The 17,979-nt window shown below is 35.8% G+C and overlaps 1 protein-coding gene across 1 annotated transcript in view; it reads left to right on the forward strand.

Annotated features, from left to right (window-relative positions):
- Window positions 1-17,979, forward strand: part of DNAH8 (dynein axonemal heavy chain 8) — a 111,263-nt gene that overhangs the window by 18,975 nt on the left and 74,309 nt on the right. Inside the window, exons 16-28 of the mRNA XM_079298932.1 lie at window positions 987-1,106; window positions 1,827-1,962; window positions 2,640-2,827; window positions 3,483-3,563; window positions 4,329-4,445; window positions 6,918-7,037; window positions 7,767-7,890; window positions 8,861-8,955; window positions 9,859-9,965; window positions 10,920-10,980; window positions 12,352-12,547; window positions 14,134-14,327; window positions 15,503-15,629. Of these exons, the coding sequence (XP_079155058.1) occupies window positions 987-1,106; window positions 1,827-1,962; window positions 2,640-2,827; window positions 3,483-3,563; window positions 4,329-4,445; window positions 6,918-7,037; window positions 7,767-7,890; window positions 8,861-8,955; window positions 9,859-9,965; window positions 10,920-10,980; window positions 12,352-12,547; window positions 14,134-14,327; window positions 15,503-15,629 (1,666 nt within the window). The remainder of the gene's footprint in view (window positions 1-986; window positions 1,107-1,826; window positions 1,963-2,639; window positions 2,828-3,482; window positions 3,564-4,328; window positions 4,446-6,917; window positions 7,038-7,766; window positions 7,891-8,860; window positions 8,956-9,858; window positions 9,966-10,919; window positions 10,981-12,351; window positions 12,548-14,133; window positions 14,328-15,502; window positions 15,630-17,979) is intronic.

Genomic DNA, 17,979 nt, shown 5'->3' on the forward strand with positions numbered 1-17,979 from the left:
TATTTCTTTGGTTGGGACTGTGCCAGAGACAAGGTAGGGCTAAGAAGACATGCTAGCTCGTGAAGAGTTGTGTTATCAGAGTCTGTGTTGCCACACCCTGAGCTCACATGCCTGATATTGGGTACAAGTACTCCTTTCTTCTGTCAAAGAATATGTCTTGATTCTACTGGCTAGTTCTAACTATTTCTTAGATATTATTAGATTGCCTTTTATCTTTGCCCAGCAAATTATTTCCAATAAAAAGTTGCTCCTACTGCCATGCTGGTTCTAAAGTGACTAAATACTTTGTCAATACAAATTTTGTACAGTATATTTTTTTTTTTACCATAATGCAGCCATTCACTGAGCAGGGGACATTTTTTCTTGTCATAGGCACAGATAAAGCATGGGCTGTGTATCCAGGAGTATCTACATGCATTGTGATTAAAGTTAGTAGACCCACAAGAAGAACTAAGTTCAAACCCTGTAATATTATCTAATAGTCAGATATATGTGTCTGAAGATCTGTGTTGGTGTTGCTGTTAAGGAAAAAACTCTCAGTTAACAATCCATCTTGGGCCTTTCCTCAGGCCAGTTCCCAAGCAAGGGAGGAAAAGCCCCACAAGAGTTCTCCTAATACCACTTCATTAAACAGCTTGCTTTCACAGCAGATGGCTTCAAAGTCAGGTGTCAGACTTGATTCTGAATACCCCAGCCCTGGGGCTCACAATGCCTTTTGGTGCACTCAGGACTCTGTCATAAGTAATCACAGCTGAGAAACAGATGAGATAATGGAGACAGGAAAGGTACCAGCATTGATATGTGGGCATCTTGGACATGTACCAAATGAGGGGAGAAACAAGTGTTTCTCTCCATGAACTGTTGTGTGACTCCACATGAATTTAATCTGTTTGGGAAGAGGAAGAAATTGTGGTATCAGAGAAAACAGTTTAGTATTTAAATAGATTTTTTAATACATGTGTTTAATGATCTTGTTCTTACTGTAGCTTTACCAAACCCAGAAAGAGGACCCTCCTCTTGCTCGAAACATGCCACCTATTGCAGGAAGGATATTGTGGGTGAGACAGCTATTCAGAAGAATAAATGAACCAATTACCTATTTCCATGTAAGTTGATGTGCCAAAAAATTAGGTGTTTTGTGCAAGAGTGAACTGTCCTACTCAGTAGAGTGATCATGAAGTTTCTGGTTCTGATTACATCATTTGTTATATGCTGAGCAACATTTTTTCTTTGTATGTTTATACTGCTCTGCAGTAACCCGTGTTGTAGATCCAAGATGTAGTGTTGGAATAGAACAGACTTATTTCAGTTGAAAATAACCTTGAAGAATTCTTGAAATGTTTGAGTGATTCTCCTACAAAGCATCTAGGGTCTCATGCCAAGTTAACTTCTCTGTGAGAGAGGTTTTCACTTTCCTGTTTCCCTCAGATGTAAGTAATGATAATTTAAATCTGTTTCAAGGAAAACAGGTATAAATATCATTACTGATTAAAAAAGGAAACTTTTACAATAATTTTTCAGTTATTAAATTTTGAGTAGAACTGAGTATCCATTTCACAGCGAATTGCAGATATTCATGACAATGTATTAAAATAATTGCTCATACTGATGTTAAATATTTAGTATTTATTCCTTACAAATTCTTACTGACTTTATTGCCCTGTAAATTTGAATCATAAATATTTGATGCAGCTTTTAAGAACTCTGTCAGTATAATTCCTAGTATTAACCTACACTGTGTGTAGACAATAGTTAAATTGAGAAAAACCCAAGTGGTATGCCAGTTTTGGATATGGTTTTAATTTGAATATACTGTGTTTTAATAGAAACATTCAGATATCTTGGCAAGTCCAGAAGGTAAAGCAATTGTTCATTCATACAACAAACTTGCATATGTATTGGTGGAGTTTGAGATAGTCTATCACAGTGCATGGATGAAGGAAATTTCAAAATTACAATATCGTAAGTAATTAAATATGTGCTTGCCTCTTTAAATTGTTGTTGAATATTAAGTTAACATAAATCAGATACTTTTCTAAGCCTCATTTACCCTTAAAATGTGCAAGTTAGTCATGATCCAATTAGCAGGCTCAGTAATACAATCTCAGTGCCTTACTGACCTTGATACTTGGTTTCGATGCAGGGGATTGCAGATTTGGTATGCTGTTTGACAGATGACCATAAACATTAGTGACACAATTTTAAGACATATATAACCCTGGTATTTAAATTCTCCATGTGTATTATTTAATTTTTTCTGGGTTGGTTTTTTTTGGTGTAATAATTCATAAGGACAAGTATTACTTAATGCCCAGAAATGTTTGAGATTCAAGCATTGTGTTTCTTTCCTGGTCCTTAGAGAATTAGTTAAATAATTTTTTAACTTGAGCTGAGAAAAATTATGACACAAATAAGATTGGATCTGAGACTTGTTTAGTTTATGAAAAGAAAGGCAGAAAGTTAATATGATGGAAGCTGGTTGCATATGTTCTTTGACTGAAAACAATATGAAGCTATTTCACAAGTAAGCCTACATACTTAATCACTATATTGTAATTTTAAAAATCTGGATTTCATAACAAATTATAGAATTTAAACTATTGTTTTTCTGAGAAACTGATAATAGAATGTCTTTTCAGCCTTACAATCCACGATATTTGTGCGTCATCCTACAACCGAGAAGTTCCTGGTTAATTTTGATCCCCAAATTCTAGAGGTTGTGCGAGAGACAAAATGTATGTTAAAGCTGGGCCTGGAAGTACCAGAGCAAGCAGTCAAGATAGCAATAATAGAAGATAAATTGAAGTCAAACAGGTTGCAGTTAGAGGTAAACTTGAAAAGTATCATGATTGCTGTTTAAAAAAATTTAAAAGGAAGTGTTTAAACATGGAATTTTTTTTTTTTCTATAGCTAAAGATTAAAGCTGGATAAGAGGTAGTTTAAGGTAAATTTGCAGAATGCACCTCCCACTAGGTACTGTGTGGGCTGCTAGATACTTAAATATAAGAATATATACTTCATAAACCCAATGGCACACTAAGTATACTTTGGCCATGAAATAATTTGAGCTATACAAAAAGTTTTCACAGCCTGAAAATCAGAAAACTGCATGGTTTTAGAGTTTTTGTGAAGAAATATTGGAGTTAGTCTGGTTTGTAGTATATGGTGAGCCACAGAAATGTGAAGAATTTTGCAGTTTACCTGCAAGAGAAGCTACATTTGTAATACAAAATGTAGCCATGCAATGCACAAAACTGGCTTTCATTCCTCCTTCGGTATCATGATACAAATTCATTACATCCCATAAATTATGTTCATAGGTATGTAATGTCTGTGGAAAATTCTACAATTGTTTTCAAATATAGCATTGTGCCACTTTCAGTATCTTTTTCAGGTGATTTGATTGTATGACAAATTGTTTTCTTGAGTAAAGAAATGCTTGAAATATTCTTCATGATACTACCTGTTCTAATAATCAACAGGGTCTCATCCAGTCTTATGAAGATTTGCGTAAAGCAACACCAAATGTGTTTGTAAATCTCTTGACACCAAATATTGAGAAGGTTGGTAGTTCTGCATGCACTTCAGTATGCTTAATAAGTTAAAATAACTTAATAATAATAATAATCTATAATTCTGGAATATTTAGATGGATCTGCATGTTATGAGTTTAATGGATTTTATTGAGGCCTTTAAGACTAAAAATTTGTTCTTTGCATCCTTCATACAATTCTCAATGTGTTTTACAATCGAATAATCTTAGTGCTTATGAGATAGGAGACCAGTAGAACAAAAAACATGGTCTTTGAGGTCTATTTATCTCCACAAATCTCTGGCATTAACATGAGAGTTTGTTTAGAGTGAATTATTAACCTTGTAAATTCAGTGGTGTAGAATGCTAAACTATGGCATTTTATGTTACACAAAAGGTGCAGTTTTATTGGAGATGAAGAATGTCTATCCCACAACCCACTTTGTTTTGCCATACATTTACAAGTGTATGTATGTGACTCTTTAGGTAACACTCCCCATTTTGGTTGTAAGTAGTCACACCAAAAGGCTGCAGAGTTTGTGTAAGATTGTATAACTACAAAGTTGGACAGAAACGTGAGAAACAAAAAAACTGAGCCTGTAGTATGCACTAACTTCCCCTTCCTTTATTGCATAATTGCATACATTTCTTTGACCTTTTTTGTTGGAAACGTGTAACCTCCCTTGCACACCATTCTGGTTTAAAAGCAGTGTTAGTGATTCTAATAATAGCACTTGTTTTAATTTTTTTCTCTTCTTTTTTTTTTTAATATATTAAATTATATCTTTATGATTAGGTGGAAGCTGTGTTGAGGCAAGGACTTACCTTGTTGACTTGGTCATCTGTCACACTGGAAACTTTCTTTCAAGAAGCTGAAAAAGATCTGCATCTATTTAGACAGCTTTTGAGAAGGGTAAACTCTTGCTCACTAAAAGCTTACAGAAATTATTTCTAGTACAGTATTTTTCACATTCGAACATAATCTGTACTTATTTTTGTACCATACATAGAAATTGTGTTGCTTCTTAAAATAGGTTCCTTTTTTTGGAGTTGGGATACACTCAATGATTCTCTCCTATTATTGCCATCATGTTTGATTTTTGCTTCTGTCCATAAAATACAATCTATTTCCACTTCTTGTCTTCAGATTCTGGGGCTTTCACTCTGATTTTCAGAGTCAATGCCTGTCTTTGAGTGCTTGTCCATTACTGCAGCTGCATAAAAGATACCTTAATATAAAAACTGTAGATGGGGAACTTTGGAACATAAGCTCTATTCATAACGGGCATGTCGTGAAACTCTGTCCTCTTTGAAGGACAGTTTTCCTTTTAATGGAGGAAAATATGTTTTCCCTCACATTTCTGTGCATGCTGCTCTGTGCTCTTTTACTCTTTTGGTATTTGTTGCATAATTTCTGAATTCATTCAATTTCATATTTAATATGTACATAAGTAATCTGGATGATGGGATCAAGTGTACCCTGACAAAGTTTGCCAGTGCCACCAAGCTAAATGGGAAAGTGTAGAGCCACCCACAGGAAGACCTGAATAGGTGTGAGGAGTGGACTAACAAGAACCTGACAATGTTCAGGACAATGAACCTGACAAAGTTACAAGGACAATGTAAGGTCTTTCACCTGGGCTGGCATAATCCAGGAGTGCAGCATGGGCTGAGGTCTGCCTGACTGGGGAAGATGGACCTGGGCATCCTTGTGGATAGCAAGTCCTGTGTGAGTGAACAGTATGCTGCACCAGCAAAGAAAGCCAGCAGGGTGCTGGGTTGCATTAACCAGCAGTGATAACAAATCACCATCCTCCTCCACTTGGTGCTGGAGAGGCCAAACCTGGAACTGTATTCAGTTTTGGTCCCTGCTATACAGAGAGATTTGGAGAGGGGTCAGAGAAGGGCCACAACAATGATCAAGGGACTGGGAAGCCTAACAAATGAGGAAAGGTTGAGAGAAATGTTTTTTTCGGCTTTAAGTAAAGAAAGCTTAGGAGATCATGGTGTAATATTTGAAGATTAGGTACAGAGAAGATGGAGACCCCCTTTTTACAATGATTTACAATGGAAAAGATGGGGGTAATGGGGGTAAATTATTCATGGAGAGATTCCAATTTTACACAAGAGGAACATTTTTTGAAATGAGAACAGTCAGCCACTGAAATAATCTTTCACTGGAAGTGGCGGATTCCCCAGTGTTGGACAATTTTAAGATTCAGCTGGACATGGTGCTGGGCCATCTTGTCTAGGCTGTGCTTTTGCCAAGAAAGTTGGACCAGATGGTCTTTGAAGTCCTCTTTCAACTTGCTATTCTATGATTTAATATGCTTGAGGACCAGTATTGACTTGTTTTTTATCTCAAGAATTTACCTTGACAGTCAGATTGCCCTTTTGGCTTGATGGTTAAACTGTGTGATTATCTCTTCTATGAGTACTATAAATTGTAGCTTCTCTAGTAGGAGATTGTTAGTCACTGCTCAGGGTATCAAGTTCTTTTTATGTATGGCACAAAATCATATTTATGATTAATGCTTTGTTTGCCACTGAAACCCAAAGCTGGCAAAAAGGTTATCTGTGTCAGAAATTAACAGTTTTGTAGGTCTGTTTTTATATAAAAATACTGTTTTCCTTAAATATTTAGGTTGTAGGCATTTTTTTTACCTCTCCTTCCCATAGCAATTAAAAAAATTAACCTTGGTTAGATTCTTGGTTGCTGTGAAAGGGTATTATTGTCAAATAGGAAAAAAGTGATGTGAAATGGAAGCATGAGGTATATTGTGGCAAACAAGATGGAATATCATATATGCTTCAGATAGAAGATTTAAAGATGGACAGAAGTCACTTTTACTTGGATTCTGCCATAGCAAAAACAATTCAGTGTAGTTGATTGTATACTAGTGATGCTGCAATTTAGAATCAAACATCCAGCAAAAAAAAAAAAGAGAAGAACTGAAGATTAACCCACCAAGCAATTTATGGTAGACCCTCCCCTTGCCTTGCTGCTAGACTTGTGGTCAGTAAGATCATGAACGAGAATCCAATTATATTGATGTAGCTTGTTCTATTACTCTGTTTTATTTAATCTAGAAGCAGTGTATCCTGCATGACAGGAATGATCTGGGGTCTGGCTTTTTATTACTGCCTGTCTGCCTAAAAATGCAGTTAAACCAACCAGGGTTCTTTGGGAGTCCAGCCATTGTAAATAACCCTTAAGTTACCATAACTTTTGTTATTATTAATTATCTTAGACAATTTTCTGCTCTGTAGCATTCTTGAATTTATTTTTTCTGCAAAACATTTTTATCTGTTAGAGCTCTCTAAAATAAAATACATTATGCTTTAAAGATAAGTGTGTAGTATTAACGTGATTTTCTATTTTTAGGTTAATGTTATAAGTGACGTGCAGATTGGCTCGATATTAAGAGAAATTTCAAGTACTTCTTTAATTAACTTACCAGCAGATGCTCCTATCAGAGTAGATGATCTCTTGACTGAAAATGAGGTGTGTGCCACTTTACATCTTTAAAATTGAATTCTAGGCCATGTTAGACAAAATGCATTATAAATGAAAATAAAACCAAAAAAATTCTCTATGTGGAAATACAGAGCTTTATTTGTAATTAAATTATTTTGATTAAAATATTTTATATGAAGATACATTGATTCTTTGATATTTGAGATAATTAAGCAGTAATATTTCTTAGATAATCTTATTTAACTGCTTTGTACTTAGATGAGATTTTTTTGTGTATGAAGGACCTCAGACATATATAACCTTTCTTCTCCCTTATATTTCCTGAATTGTTGTTTTTAAGGAGAAGAAAAAAATAGTTTCAGCAAGTATATTTGAAAGTCTGAAAGTTTTCTCATTCCAAAATAGGCTAAAAATGTTTTAATTATGAAATCAGTTCTAGTAAATAAAATCATTAAGCACAGTGGAAGCAGTATTTGGTAATTTCAGATTCAGACTGTGATATCCCTTCAATATTCAGGACATTTTTGAGCACCTGAAAGTACCATTGCATTTCAAAAATGGGATTTTTCTAGGCTTTAAAGATATAGTGATAATACAACAGAGGTTTTTATAAATGTACAAGTAATTTTTAATAAATATATATGTTTCATTGAAATAGTTTTGATCATAGGAAAATGTTTTGAATCTCCATGAAGAGAAACAGTAATAAGATAATCAGTGATACTAAGACAATGCATTGATATTTTTATTTGACAGAATTACACCAAAGAATGTGCTGAGTTACTGAACAGCAAAAGCATGCACGTCGAAGATGCTGTTCAATATTTAATAGATCTACTTGAAAAGAATTATGAATTTCCATCTAAGTCAGAAACACAAGGTAATTAATGTTGCTTAATTAAATAAAAAGTGTTGTAGACTTAGCTAGTTTTTATCAAAACAGATCTGTTTTAGCTAATTTGCTTTAGACTTCTCCCTCCCATTACAATTTCACCTGTTTTCATTTCTGTCACAGTTCTACTTTCTTTAACCACTGTTAAACTAAACCATTGGTTCATGAATAATGGAGGTAATTCATTTTGGTGGGGTTTCTAGAGTTAAAAGATGTCCTCATGTTTAGATTAGCAAAGTGTTCACTCTGGAGGGAAATCCAGAGTTTCTCTTTCTCAGCTCTGGCAGGTATCTGGTACTGTCCCTCTGTTTTTAACTTTCCTGCCATAGTAGAATTATGTGCTTCGCTCTCTGGTCAGTTTAAATTAGTACTGAGTCAACTGCTGACACTTGTATGCCTGGTTCCCACTTCTTTGGGGTGTCTTACATGATTTTAGAAGATCTCATATTGTTGCAAGAGAAATAGTTTATATTTGGAAGAAAAAAATATTTTAAGAAAAAATTGTTTTGAGGTTTAATCAGTAATGGAGCTCATTTCATTAATGGGATTTTTTTCCTTCTGGGTTTTGGTTTCTCCAGCTAAAGAGGCATAGGCAGGGTCAATACTCCAGGTGGTTCAACAGCATGCAAAGAGAAAAAGATGACAAACAAATACTTCTCTGTCTTTTGTTAAATTTTTTATACTGGTTTTGATTATTTTGCCATTTTCACTGACATATTTATGTCTGCCTATCCATATTTAGTAACAGATTGGTACTGCACAGTGTTTGTTAAGCTAAGGCTTATAGGTTGGACTCTTAACCTCATTCCTGGTGTGAAAAAGTGTCATGAAATAAAACAAATTTTTGGTGATCCAGATATTACTCAAATAAAAATCAGTATTGTCTTGCCTTCAATGAGGGGATAGCATGCTGTAAAGCAGAATATATATGCAATTACAATTTTATTATTATTCACAGGAAAACATATAGCATTTGAAAAGAAAGAAAAAACTGGTGAAGGACCTCGAAGTGATGATAGCAGGGCCGGTGATAAAGAAGAAGAGTTTAGAAAGGTATTTTACGAAAATAAGGAAATTATTTTTAGAGCAATTGGATTAGTAAGCAGGATCTTAAGTTTTGGTAGCTGCATATCTGTGTTAAAGAAAGACATCACATGGACAGTATCAAATGTAATGTACAAGTTATGAAATAGCTTATCTAAAAAGTGCATTTAAGATGGTTTTTAGTTTTCACAAGTGTATTTCATGTTATCCCAATTATCACCTTTATTAAGCAAATTCTTGACATGAGTGGAAAGTGTAAAAATTGGAGACTATAATGTGCCTAAGCCATAACACAGGCTTTCCTTCTTGGGTTGGCAGGATCTTTCATCCTATCTATCTTCTCTTACAACTTCATCAATAAAGATTGTCTTTATACTTTTTGCATGAAGAATGCAATCTTGTCATGTTCAGCAGAGAAGGAAAGTAGAAGTAAAGAACACTCTCAAACTTGCAAGCACAAATGCAATAATGCTACAGTGTTGCATTTTTTTCCAATGGCAATAATTTCATATTGCTGTATTTCATATTAATCCAGTTGGATTTTACTGTATTTGTCTCTTATTCAAAATGGGGATGTGCACCAATATTCTTGAGTAATTAATAATCTGCTTTTGTGGCTTGGTTTTGTTCTTTTTTTAATATGCAGAGCTTTTCTGAAGCAGCATTTTTCGAACAGATATCAGTATTCTGTATCTGAATAAGACACAGTTTCTTCACTATTCTCTTTTCCATGCTGCTTTTACTTATTTACTTACTTACAACCTGCCAACTTCTCACTTGTGTTTTTCATGTAGCTTACAGCATAAGCTCCTTCTGACAAAATCTATTAAGTTTGACTTGGAATGGTTTGCAATAATTTTCAGGTTCCTATGTGAATACAATGCTAAAGAATGAATGGTTTATTTCTTACAGAACTGTAAAGACTTGCTTGCCTATTTCAGTCGCCGGCTGCTAGTCAGCCTCCAGAAAGCAACCAGAATGTCTTTGGATCGGATTAAAAGAAGAATGAGTGTTCCAATGTAAGTTGCAAATGAAAGTTTCCTTCAATTCCTTCAGTCTTCCTTCAATACTACGCACTCTTTATGAATTCTTCATGACAATGGCAAGATCCATACAAAATCAGTCTCCTGTATTCAGTATGATTTTTATAGATTCTTCTATGAGCAGGCATACACTTTAGAGACAAAATTGTTTCAGTATAATATATTGTATATTGAAAAGTCTACTTAGAATTCTATTAATAGAATTTATTTCAAGCAAGTGAAGTTTGTGATGTTTTGTCATTAATGTTTGTTAAAGTCTGAATTACTTTTTTGTTTTTCTAAGGACATTTTTCATTAGAAAATATATTGGAGTCCTTATCAAAGCCAATAGGAATTTTTTGGTTGTTTCCTTCTTATTTGTCTATTGTATCATATTGTTGAATCCTCCCTTGTTTGGTCACTATATCATACCACAGCATTTAAAATTTTACTTTACTCCACATTTTTAGGTTTTAATTTTAGTTTTGAGCATTTTTACATAATGTTTTTATCATTTTGCACTAGCTCATCATCTTTGAACCTTTTTTCCATTCTGCTGAATACTTATCTAAAATGGAATGGGGCAGCTTTTGCTCTTGATAGGTTGTTGCATGTAATGATCAGTGAGACTTTCTTATGCCCTATTAAAAGCACTGGCAAAGTTCCATCATTCTGAACCTGGGAGATCAAAATCCAGAACCAGAAAATACTCTGGATAAAAAATTCTGAAAGTAGTGGCTGGCACCAAGCTAACCTTTGTCAGAATGGCAGAACTCTAGCTATTTTCTTTATTCTTTAAACAAGAAACTTCTGTAAGTTTTGGAAATAGGACATGTGAAAATTCCCCATGTGGGTTTGGTCAGAAAATGTAACTCAAAATTATATTTCTCAGACAAACTGAGAAGGTTTTGTGATGAAGTGTTTATGATATGTGTTAAAATTGTTTTACAGCAAATCTGAGGACACCATTGCTTTTCTAGAAGCAGAAATACACCTTGATATTCCCAATCTGGTAAGTTTTATGTCATATAGGTAAGGTAAGAGACACTGTCTTATGGTTATCTCTGCATTTGCCCAAGTGCAGGGTGTGGGCATGCTTCCACTGAGCCAGCAAAGGAGAGCTGTTGCTCACATCTTCTTTGATGAAATGTGCTCACAGTCCAGTGCTCCAGCCCCTGCCTCAGTGGTGCTTGCAGAACCCTGGTTTTTAACTTTGTGTGGTTTAGCAATTACATTGCAATCTGTTCATCCATGTTCTTTGCAGAATGATTACAGTTCTCCTCAAATGCAGTAGTTGCATTACTGGAATAGGTTCATCATCTTGCTTTATTTTTATTATTACTATCACTATTTATTTTAACTCTTACTTGTGTAATCTAAATCCTTTTGTTGAATTTCAATAATTAACATTATCTTTGCTCAGTTTGGTTTTAGTCACCTAAATGGGAAGTTAGATGACCAGAATGAGGAATGCTGAACAAAAATAGAAGATTCAAAACCAAAAGAAGGAGTTGTGGATTTCTATGTACAGGGGGAAAAAAAAGCAGCTCATTTGCAAAGAACTAAAGCATTGGATTGTTTTCCTTTTGTAGAGTAAAATAGCTATGTATCAGCAATATATATTTTTTATTTTATGAAAGAAGGTAACAAAATTTCTCAAATGATATTCCTTTGGCATTGAACTGGTGTTAATACTGTCATTCTGTTACACAATCACACTGTATGTGTGTGTACACATGATATGCAATTTCTGTCAAAGTGTAGAATGTTTACCTTGTTGATATTTGCAGAAGCATAAAGCACCAAGCTCTATCCACTGCAAAAGAATTACATCTTGCTTTCCAGTGCTAAAATGCTTGGCTGATGCAGAGCAGTAATCAAGTAATTCTGGGTAAAATACCACTTTGCTAATGCCATTAATATTTTGCAAGAGCCTTGCTTTTATATATGGAGCTGGTCATACATAAGGCCCAAGAAGAATGGGAAGTAGTGATTGCACTATACATGCAATTTCCAAATCTTTGTTATTCCAGGGTGTGAAAAACAAGGCTTGTAATGTATACCTACATTATATAAAAATAATTATAAAAATTATGCTTAAAATATTGTAGGAGTTTTTAAAATAGCTGTAAAAAAATCAATAAATCTATCTGTTTATATACCTGGTTGCCATTTCACCTACAGTATGACTGCATTGTAGGTCATTACAATGTGTTTCATCTCTTTGGAAGCAGTTCTGAGCCAGACAACCTGCTAAAGTTGTATTTTCCAGCTCCTCTTCTGGGGTAAATTCTGCAATTCACTATGAGTGGAGTAAAACTGAGGTTTCAAAAATGCCAGTCAGTTGCATTTATTTCAACATTTTTTCAACTGTTTTAAACAGGTGATTGTTCCCAGTTTAGATGATATACAGCAAGCCATCAATCGCATGATTCAACTAACACTGGAAGTAAATCGAGGAGTTGCTCAGTGGGGACAGAGGCGTTTGCAAAAGTCTATTTTAAAAGCAGAACCAGGCTCATATCAAGTAGCTTCTGCAGGCTTTGGATCACAAGGAAAAAAAGGCAGAAAAGGAGAAAGTAAGTATTTTGTTTAGGTTTTGTTTTCAATTTACTTTTTGTTTTAATATCTATGCCATATATAAATATTGGTGAATAAGCTCACTTCCTGTCAAAGAAGGCTACTGTGGATTGTTTTACATTCATTTTGGGGGGTTATTTTGATTGAATTACCTGCATTTTTTAGAAATAGCTTTTCAGGCTTATGTAAGTGTTACAACTCTGAAAAACAATAAGCAAAAAACTTTGAACAATTGCTAGATTCTGAATATTTTACTTAATTTCAGGTAAAGTAAGCTGTTGATCAATATTTTTACCTACTTATTGTGGAATGTAGCCATAATGATATAGCTGAAACCATAAACCATGGCTTTATATTAAATCTCATTGAAATATTGAGGTACAGCAAGAGCCAGATTTCAAGAAAGATTTTAATTGCTGGATGTATTTCTAGATTGGATTATAAAACACTTCAAATGTTTTTTTATGTGAATGAAAAAATATTTGTCTGGAGGCAAACCTACATCCATTCTAGTCAAATACTTTATTATTTCTTAATATTATTTCCACGCCTCTCTCCATACATTTTGCAAGCCACCATAAAAGCCTAAATATGTTTTTAGCTTCAGGTTTTCTTAGTTGTTTGGCTGACCCAGTGATATGTGATCCCATTATGACTTTGTTACCATTCCTTTGAAAAATCTGTAATGTCTTGGAAAGTTTTTCTTTCTGACAGTCCAGAGCTTTATGCTTCTACTGGTGTGTCTTGTATGATTCTAACCTCTTTTAATGGGCTTTAAGCAGGGTGGCAGAAGCCAGTCCTCATCAGACACTCAGTCTTTTCCTATGCTGTGTCAAAATACAGTATCAGCAAATGACCATTTCCATCATCTGTAACTAGACACCAGCAACACCTCAGGGCATATATTAATGTTTGGGCAAGGAGGTTATGGAATACACTGGTAGGATGGATGAATCTGAGACTGTTTCCAGTAAGCAGACCCCATAAAAGGTCTTCAGAGTAAAAGAGAACTTGGAGCTGCCTTAAATTCCCCTCATTAAACAATACATGCAGAGGGAAGGGTGAATTTTTCTTCTTTGTTCACTGAAATCTGCTTCAAAATGCTCAGGCAATGTTATGACAGAAGTAGCTCATCACATCTGAAGAATGTCCGTGCCTATATTGACCCTGATTGTCTTAGCAATTAATAAAAGAGTTCAAGAAGCTTACACTGCTTTAAGGAGTATACACAATTTCAAAATTTTAATTGTAAGAATGTTTTAAAATTATGAAATAATTTGGAATGTTTATGGTGTTCTGCTTACAATTAAATTAAAATGGAGAAAGTGAAATTTGTGAATGGAGAAGACTATCTTCTTTCCATTTGAAAAATCATTCATTTTAGACTGAATTTGCTCTAGCTGTATAGTGGCTGGCATGAGCTAGAAGCTGGTACTTCACATTAAGCAGTTTGACACATTTTTGAAGAAGAATATTCGGCCTTAACGGAGAACATCATTGCTCAGTTTGGTATGCACAAATATGGAAGACAATTTTAATCAGACTGTCAACAGTTCATTAATTTATCTATCATTTTATTTTACAGAAGGAGCTGATGATAAGGTTATCAGAAAGCTGAAAAATTTTTACTCAGGTGTTGCAGAAAATGAAGTTATTACTAAAATAATTGTGCTTCTCTCTTCTGCTGGGACTTCTCTAAAAGAAAGAGTTAGTGAAGTCCTGCAAGTGTTTGATAGATATAAGGAGCTGTGGACAGAAGAAAAAGATACCAAATGTCAGGTCAGTTTAATGATGATCACTTACAGGACTCTTCCTCATTAATCTTATGCTTTGAAATTGGAAAACATTGGGAAAATCAAGAGGAAAAAAAGATGTAGAAAATACATTTACAGCTGAAATTTCTTTTGCTAGGAATGGTACTATATCTGCTAAGGAGAAGTAATAGCATTTTACTTCTGTGTAAAGTAATTTTTGTGGTTTGGTTTGCTTTTTCCTGCTTCTTTGCCATTCTAGATACTGAAAACCTGGTAATTGCTTTATTTTGTCTGTGTAAATCTGGATTTTTGGCCACAAGAAACCCTCCCAATTTGATATGAGGCATGTCTCTGTGCAAACACACATAACACAGGGAATTAACAAGAGGAGTTAGAGACATGCACCTGCCTGCAAGGCTGCTGGTATCACAGGGATGTGGTTTATGTGGGTTAAAAACCTCACCAATTCATAAACAGGGCTGAAAATTTGCTGTTAGTCTAATTAAAATTTTAAGTCTAATCAAATTAATATTACTAGCTTGATGTAGTTACTACTGAGGAATAGGACACTGCTACAGTGAAAGCATCAATAGTAAGGCAGTTATAGGCACGTTTAATTTCTACATTCTTCCTTTTCCACTATGCTAACCCTTTCACTGCCTGCCTGTGTACTCTTGGACAGAAGAATAGAAGTGGGATAAAACTTTCAGCATTTATTACTTTCCCTTTGCAGTGTAAGCATAATCAATACAAGTCTTAAATAACATTTCTGAAATGCAGCTTTTCATAATCACAAAATGTTTCTACCCTTGACCTCTGCTCAGGGACCTACTTAGAAAATGTATTTTATTGTGATTGTTTCACACATAATTTGGCTTATGAGGTAGTCTTTCTGTAAGTGTGGGCACGCATTTGATCTGTTCCATCACCTGTTTCCACAAAACAATTAGGCCCTTTATATTACTTCCTTATCTGTTTCTCTTTAAATTTGATTGGAATTTCCCAACAAGGTTAAATGTTAGTGAAAGGGAAATTTAAAGACATTCATTTTACTATGCTAGCAAGGCTAAAAGGCTAGAAGGCTAAAACCAAGTATAATAATGGTATACATTTTCAGTCATTACTGAATAATAGTTACAACATGTTTTACCGAAGGTATGGAAAAGGACATTTGTTGACTGACATTTTAAACACACACAGGAATTTTTTGCTACTGCTCCCACTCTGTCTGAAATTAAAGAGAAAATCGTTCACTACGATACATTTGAGCAAGAGATGAAAAATTTAAAACCAACTCTTCGTCTTGGTCCAATTGAATTGCAAACAGGTATGACATTTTTCTTATCTTAGTATGTACAGTAAGATAATGAGTAAAATAGTCACAGAATCACAGAAGATGCATAGTTGAAAGGGACCCACAAGGATAACTGAATCCAGCTCCTGGCCCTGCATGGTACCATCCCCAAGAGTCACACCATGTGCCTGAGAGCAATGCCCAAATGCTTTTTGATCTCTGTCAGGCTGGTGCTGTGACCATTTCCCTGGTGAGCTGTTCCAGTGCCCAGCCACCCTCTGGGTGAAGAACATTTTCCTGATATCCACCCTAAACCTGCCCTGACACAACTTCAGGCCATTCCCTCAGGTCCTGTCACTGTCCCATCAAAGCAGAGATCAGTGCCTGCCCCTCCTCTTCCCCTCACAAGGAAGGTGTAGCTGCAATGAGATCTCCTCTCATTCTCCTCCAGGCTGAACAGACCAAGTGACCTTGGCTGCTCCTCACATGGATTCCCCTCAAGGCTCTTCATGGCCATCATTGCCCTCCTTTGGATGTTCTCTAATTGCTTAATTTTTTTCTTATTTTGTGGCACCCAAAACTGGACACAGTGTTGAAGGTGAGGCTGCAGCAGTGCAGAGCAGAGCTGGACAATCCCCACCCTGGCTGGGCAGAGCTGCTGTGCCTGATGAACCCCAGGACAGGCTTGGCCCCACTGGCTGCCAGGGCACTGCTGCCTCGTGTTCACCTTGCAATCCACCAGGAGCCCCAGGGTCCTTTCTGTGCCACTGCTTCCCAGCACCTCATCCCCCAGTCTGTGCCTACATCCAGGGCTGCCCATTCCAGGTGCAGAATCCAGCACTTTCCCTTGCTGAGCTACACATGGTTGGTGATTGCCCAGCTCTGGCTTGTCGAGGTCTCTCTGCAGGGCCTCTCTGACTTCGAGGGAGTTAACAGCTCCTCCCAGTCTGTGAACTTCCTTAGTATTCCTTCCAGTTCTATGTCCAAGTTGTTTATGAAGGTTTTGAAGAGCCTTGTTAAAATGGAGTCATTTGGAACCCCTCTAGTACCAGCTCCCCAGCCTGATGTCACCTCATTCTCTTTGTGTCCAACCTGTGAGCCAGCTGCTCACCCATCATATGAAGTGTTTATCCAGCTGTGTGCTTTGTCCACAAGGATACTATGAGAGACTGGTTTATTCTTGTTAATATGAACATATATATTGAAGTGTATCTAGACATATTTCAATATGAATAGAAATCACTGAAGAGACCTCACTGTCTGTCAGCCAGGACTCACTCAGACCCTTGGAAGAAATCTGACTTGAAACAATGCCCCATTTCCCTTGCCTTCTCTGCTTGTAAATATGGACACTAAGTTCAGTCACGACTGTGAAATTGTTTTATGGAGGCTTCCCAAAGAGCTAATGAATGTGTATTGGCACTGATTTGGTCATCCTTGGTGCTCCTGTCTGGCACCAGGTCAGCCAATTATAATAAAGAGGATTGGAAGCATAAAGCACCTCATTTGCTACTGGTGAAAGACTAACACATAACAGCATCAATGTGTTTTTTGCTTTCAGTATTTATTTCAGGAGGAGACATGGCTACTTAGTCATTTCCATGATTAGTATCTCTTGCTCTCAGAAAATTAGGTTCTGAATTAAGTTGTTCTGTGGCATTTGTGTCACAGCTAATTTTGCTAAGGATTCCAATAATAATGATACCTTTCATCTCACAGGTTATTACAAGGCTCACATATCCTCTCTGGACCAACCATCTGGTTGGTATCTAACAAGTAGAAAATGTGTCCCATTGCAAATATCAGTGTGGATGTGTTTCTGATGAGCAACTCTCTTCTGACAGATTTGTTTGATTAGATTAAGAAGTAATCTGTAAAATGCATCTTTTCTTCACGTCAGAGAAGTTCATTTGGAGTTCACTGGAGTTCATTGGAGTTCATTTCAGGATCTTTGTGGTGTGTTAACCCTATTTCTTTCAGTGAACAAGCAAAAATGACAGACTGCTGACTGCACATCCTCATCCAATTCCTGCATGCAGTTTCTTTTTAATGAGACCACTCTGGAAAACTCTATTCTTACGTGACCAAGAGTATTAAGAAAAAGTATATCCAAAAGAATATGGATTTTATTGATGGTCACAGTACTCCCTCACCTGTGACCACTGCATCAAAGGTACCCAAGTCCTCTAGGTTACAGAACAAAGATATTAAATGTGGTTTATGTTCTGGGACAGCAGGTAGTTTCTTGGACTCAGTTTAGGTTTGGGAACTGATTTATTGTGATTTACAGATTTTAACTTCTGGCAGGGTATGGTAATTTTCTTGAATTACTCCTGGGCTTTAGGTATCATCTCTTTAATTTAATAGACATGTAATTAAAGGA

The sequence above is a fragment of the Erithacus rubecula genome (genome assembly GCF_903797595.1).
Source record: "Erithacus rubecula genome assembly, chromosome: 2".
NCBI lineage: Eukaryota > Metazoa > Chordata > Aves > Passeriformes > Muscicapidae > Erithacus > Erithacus rubecula.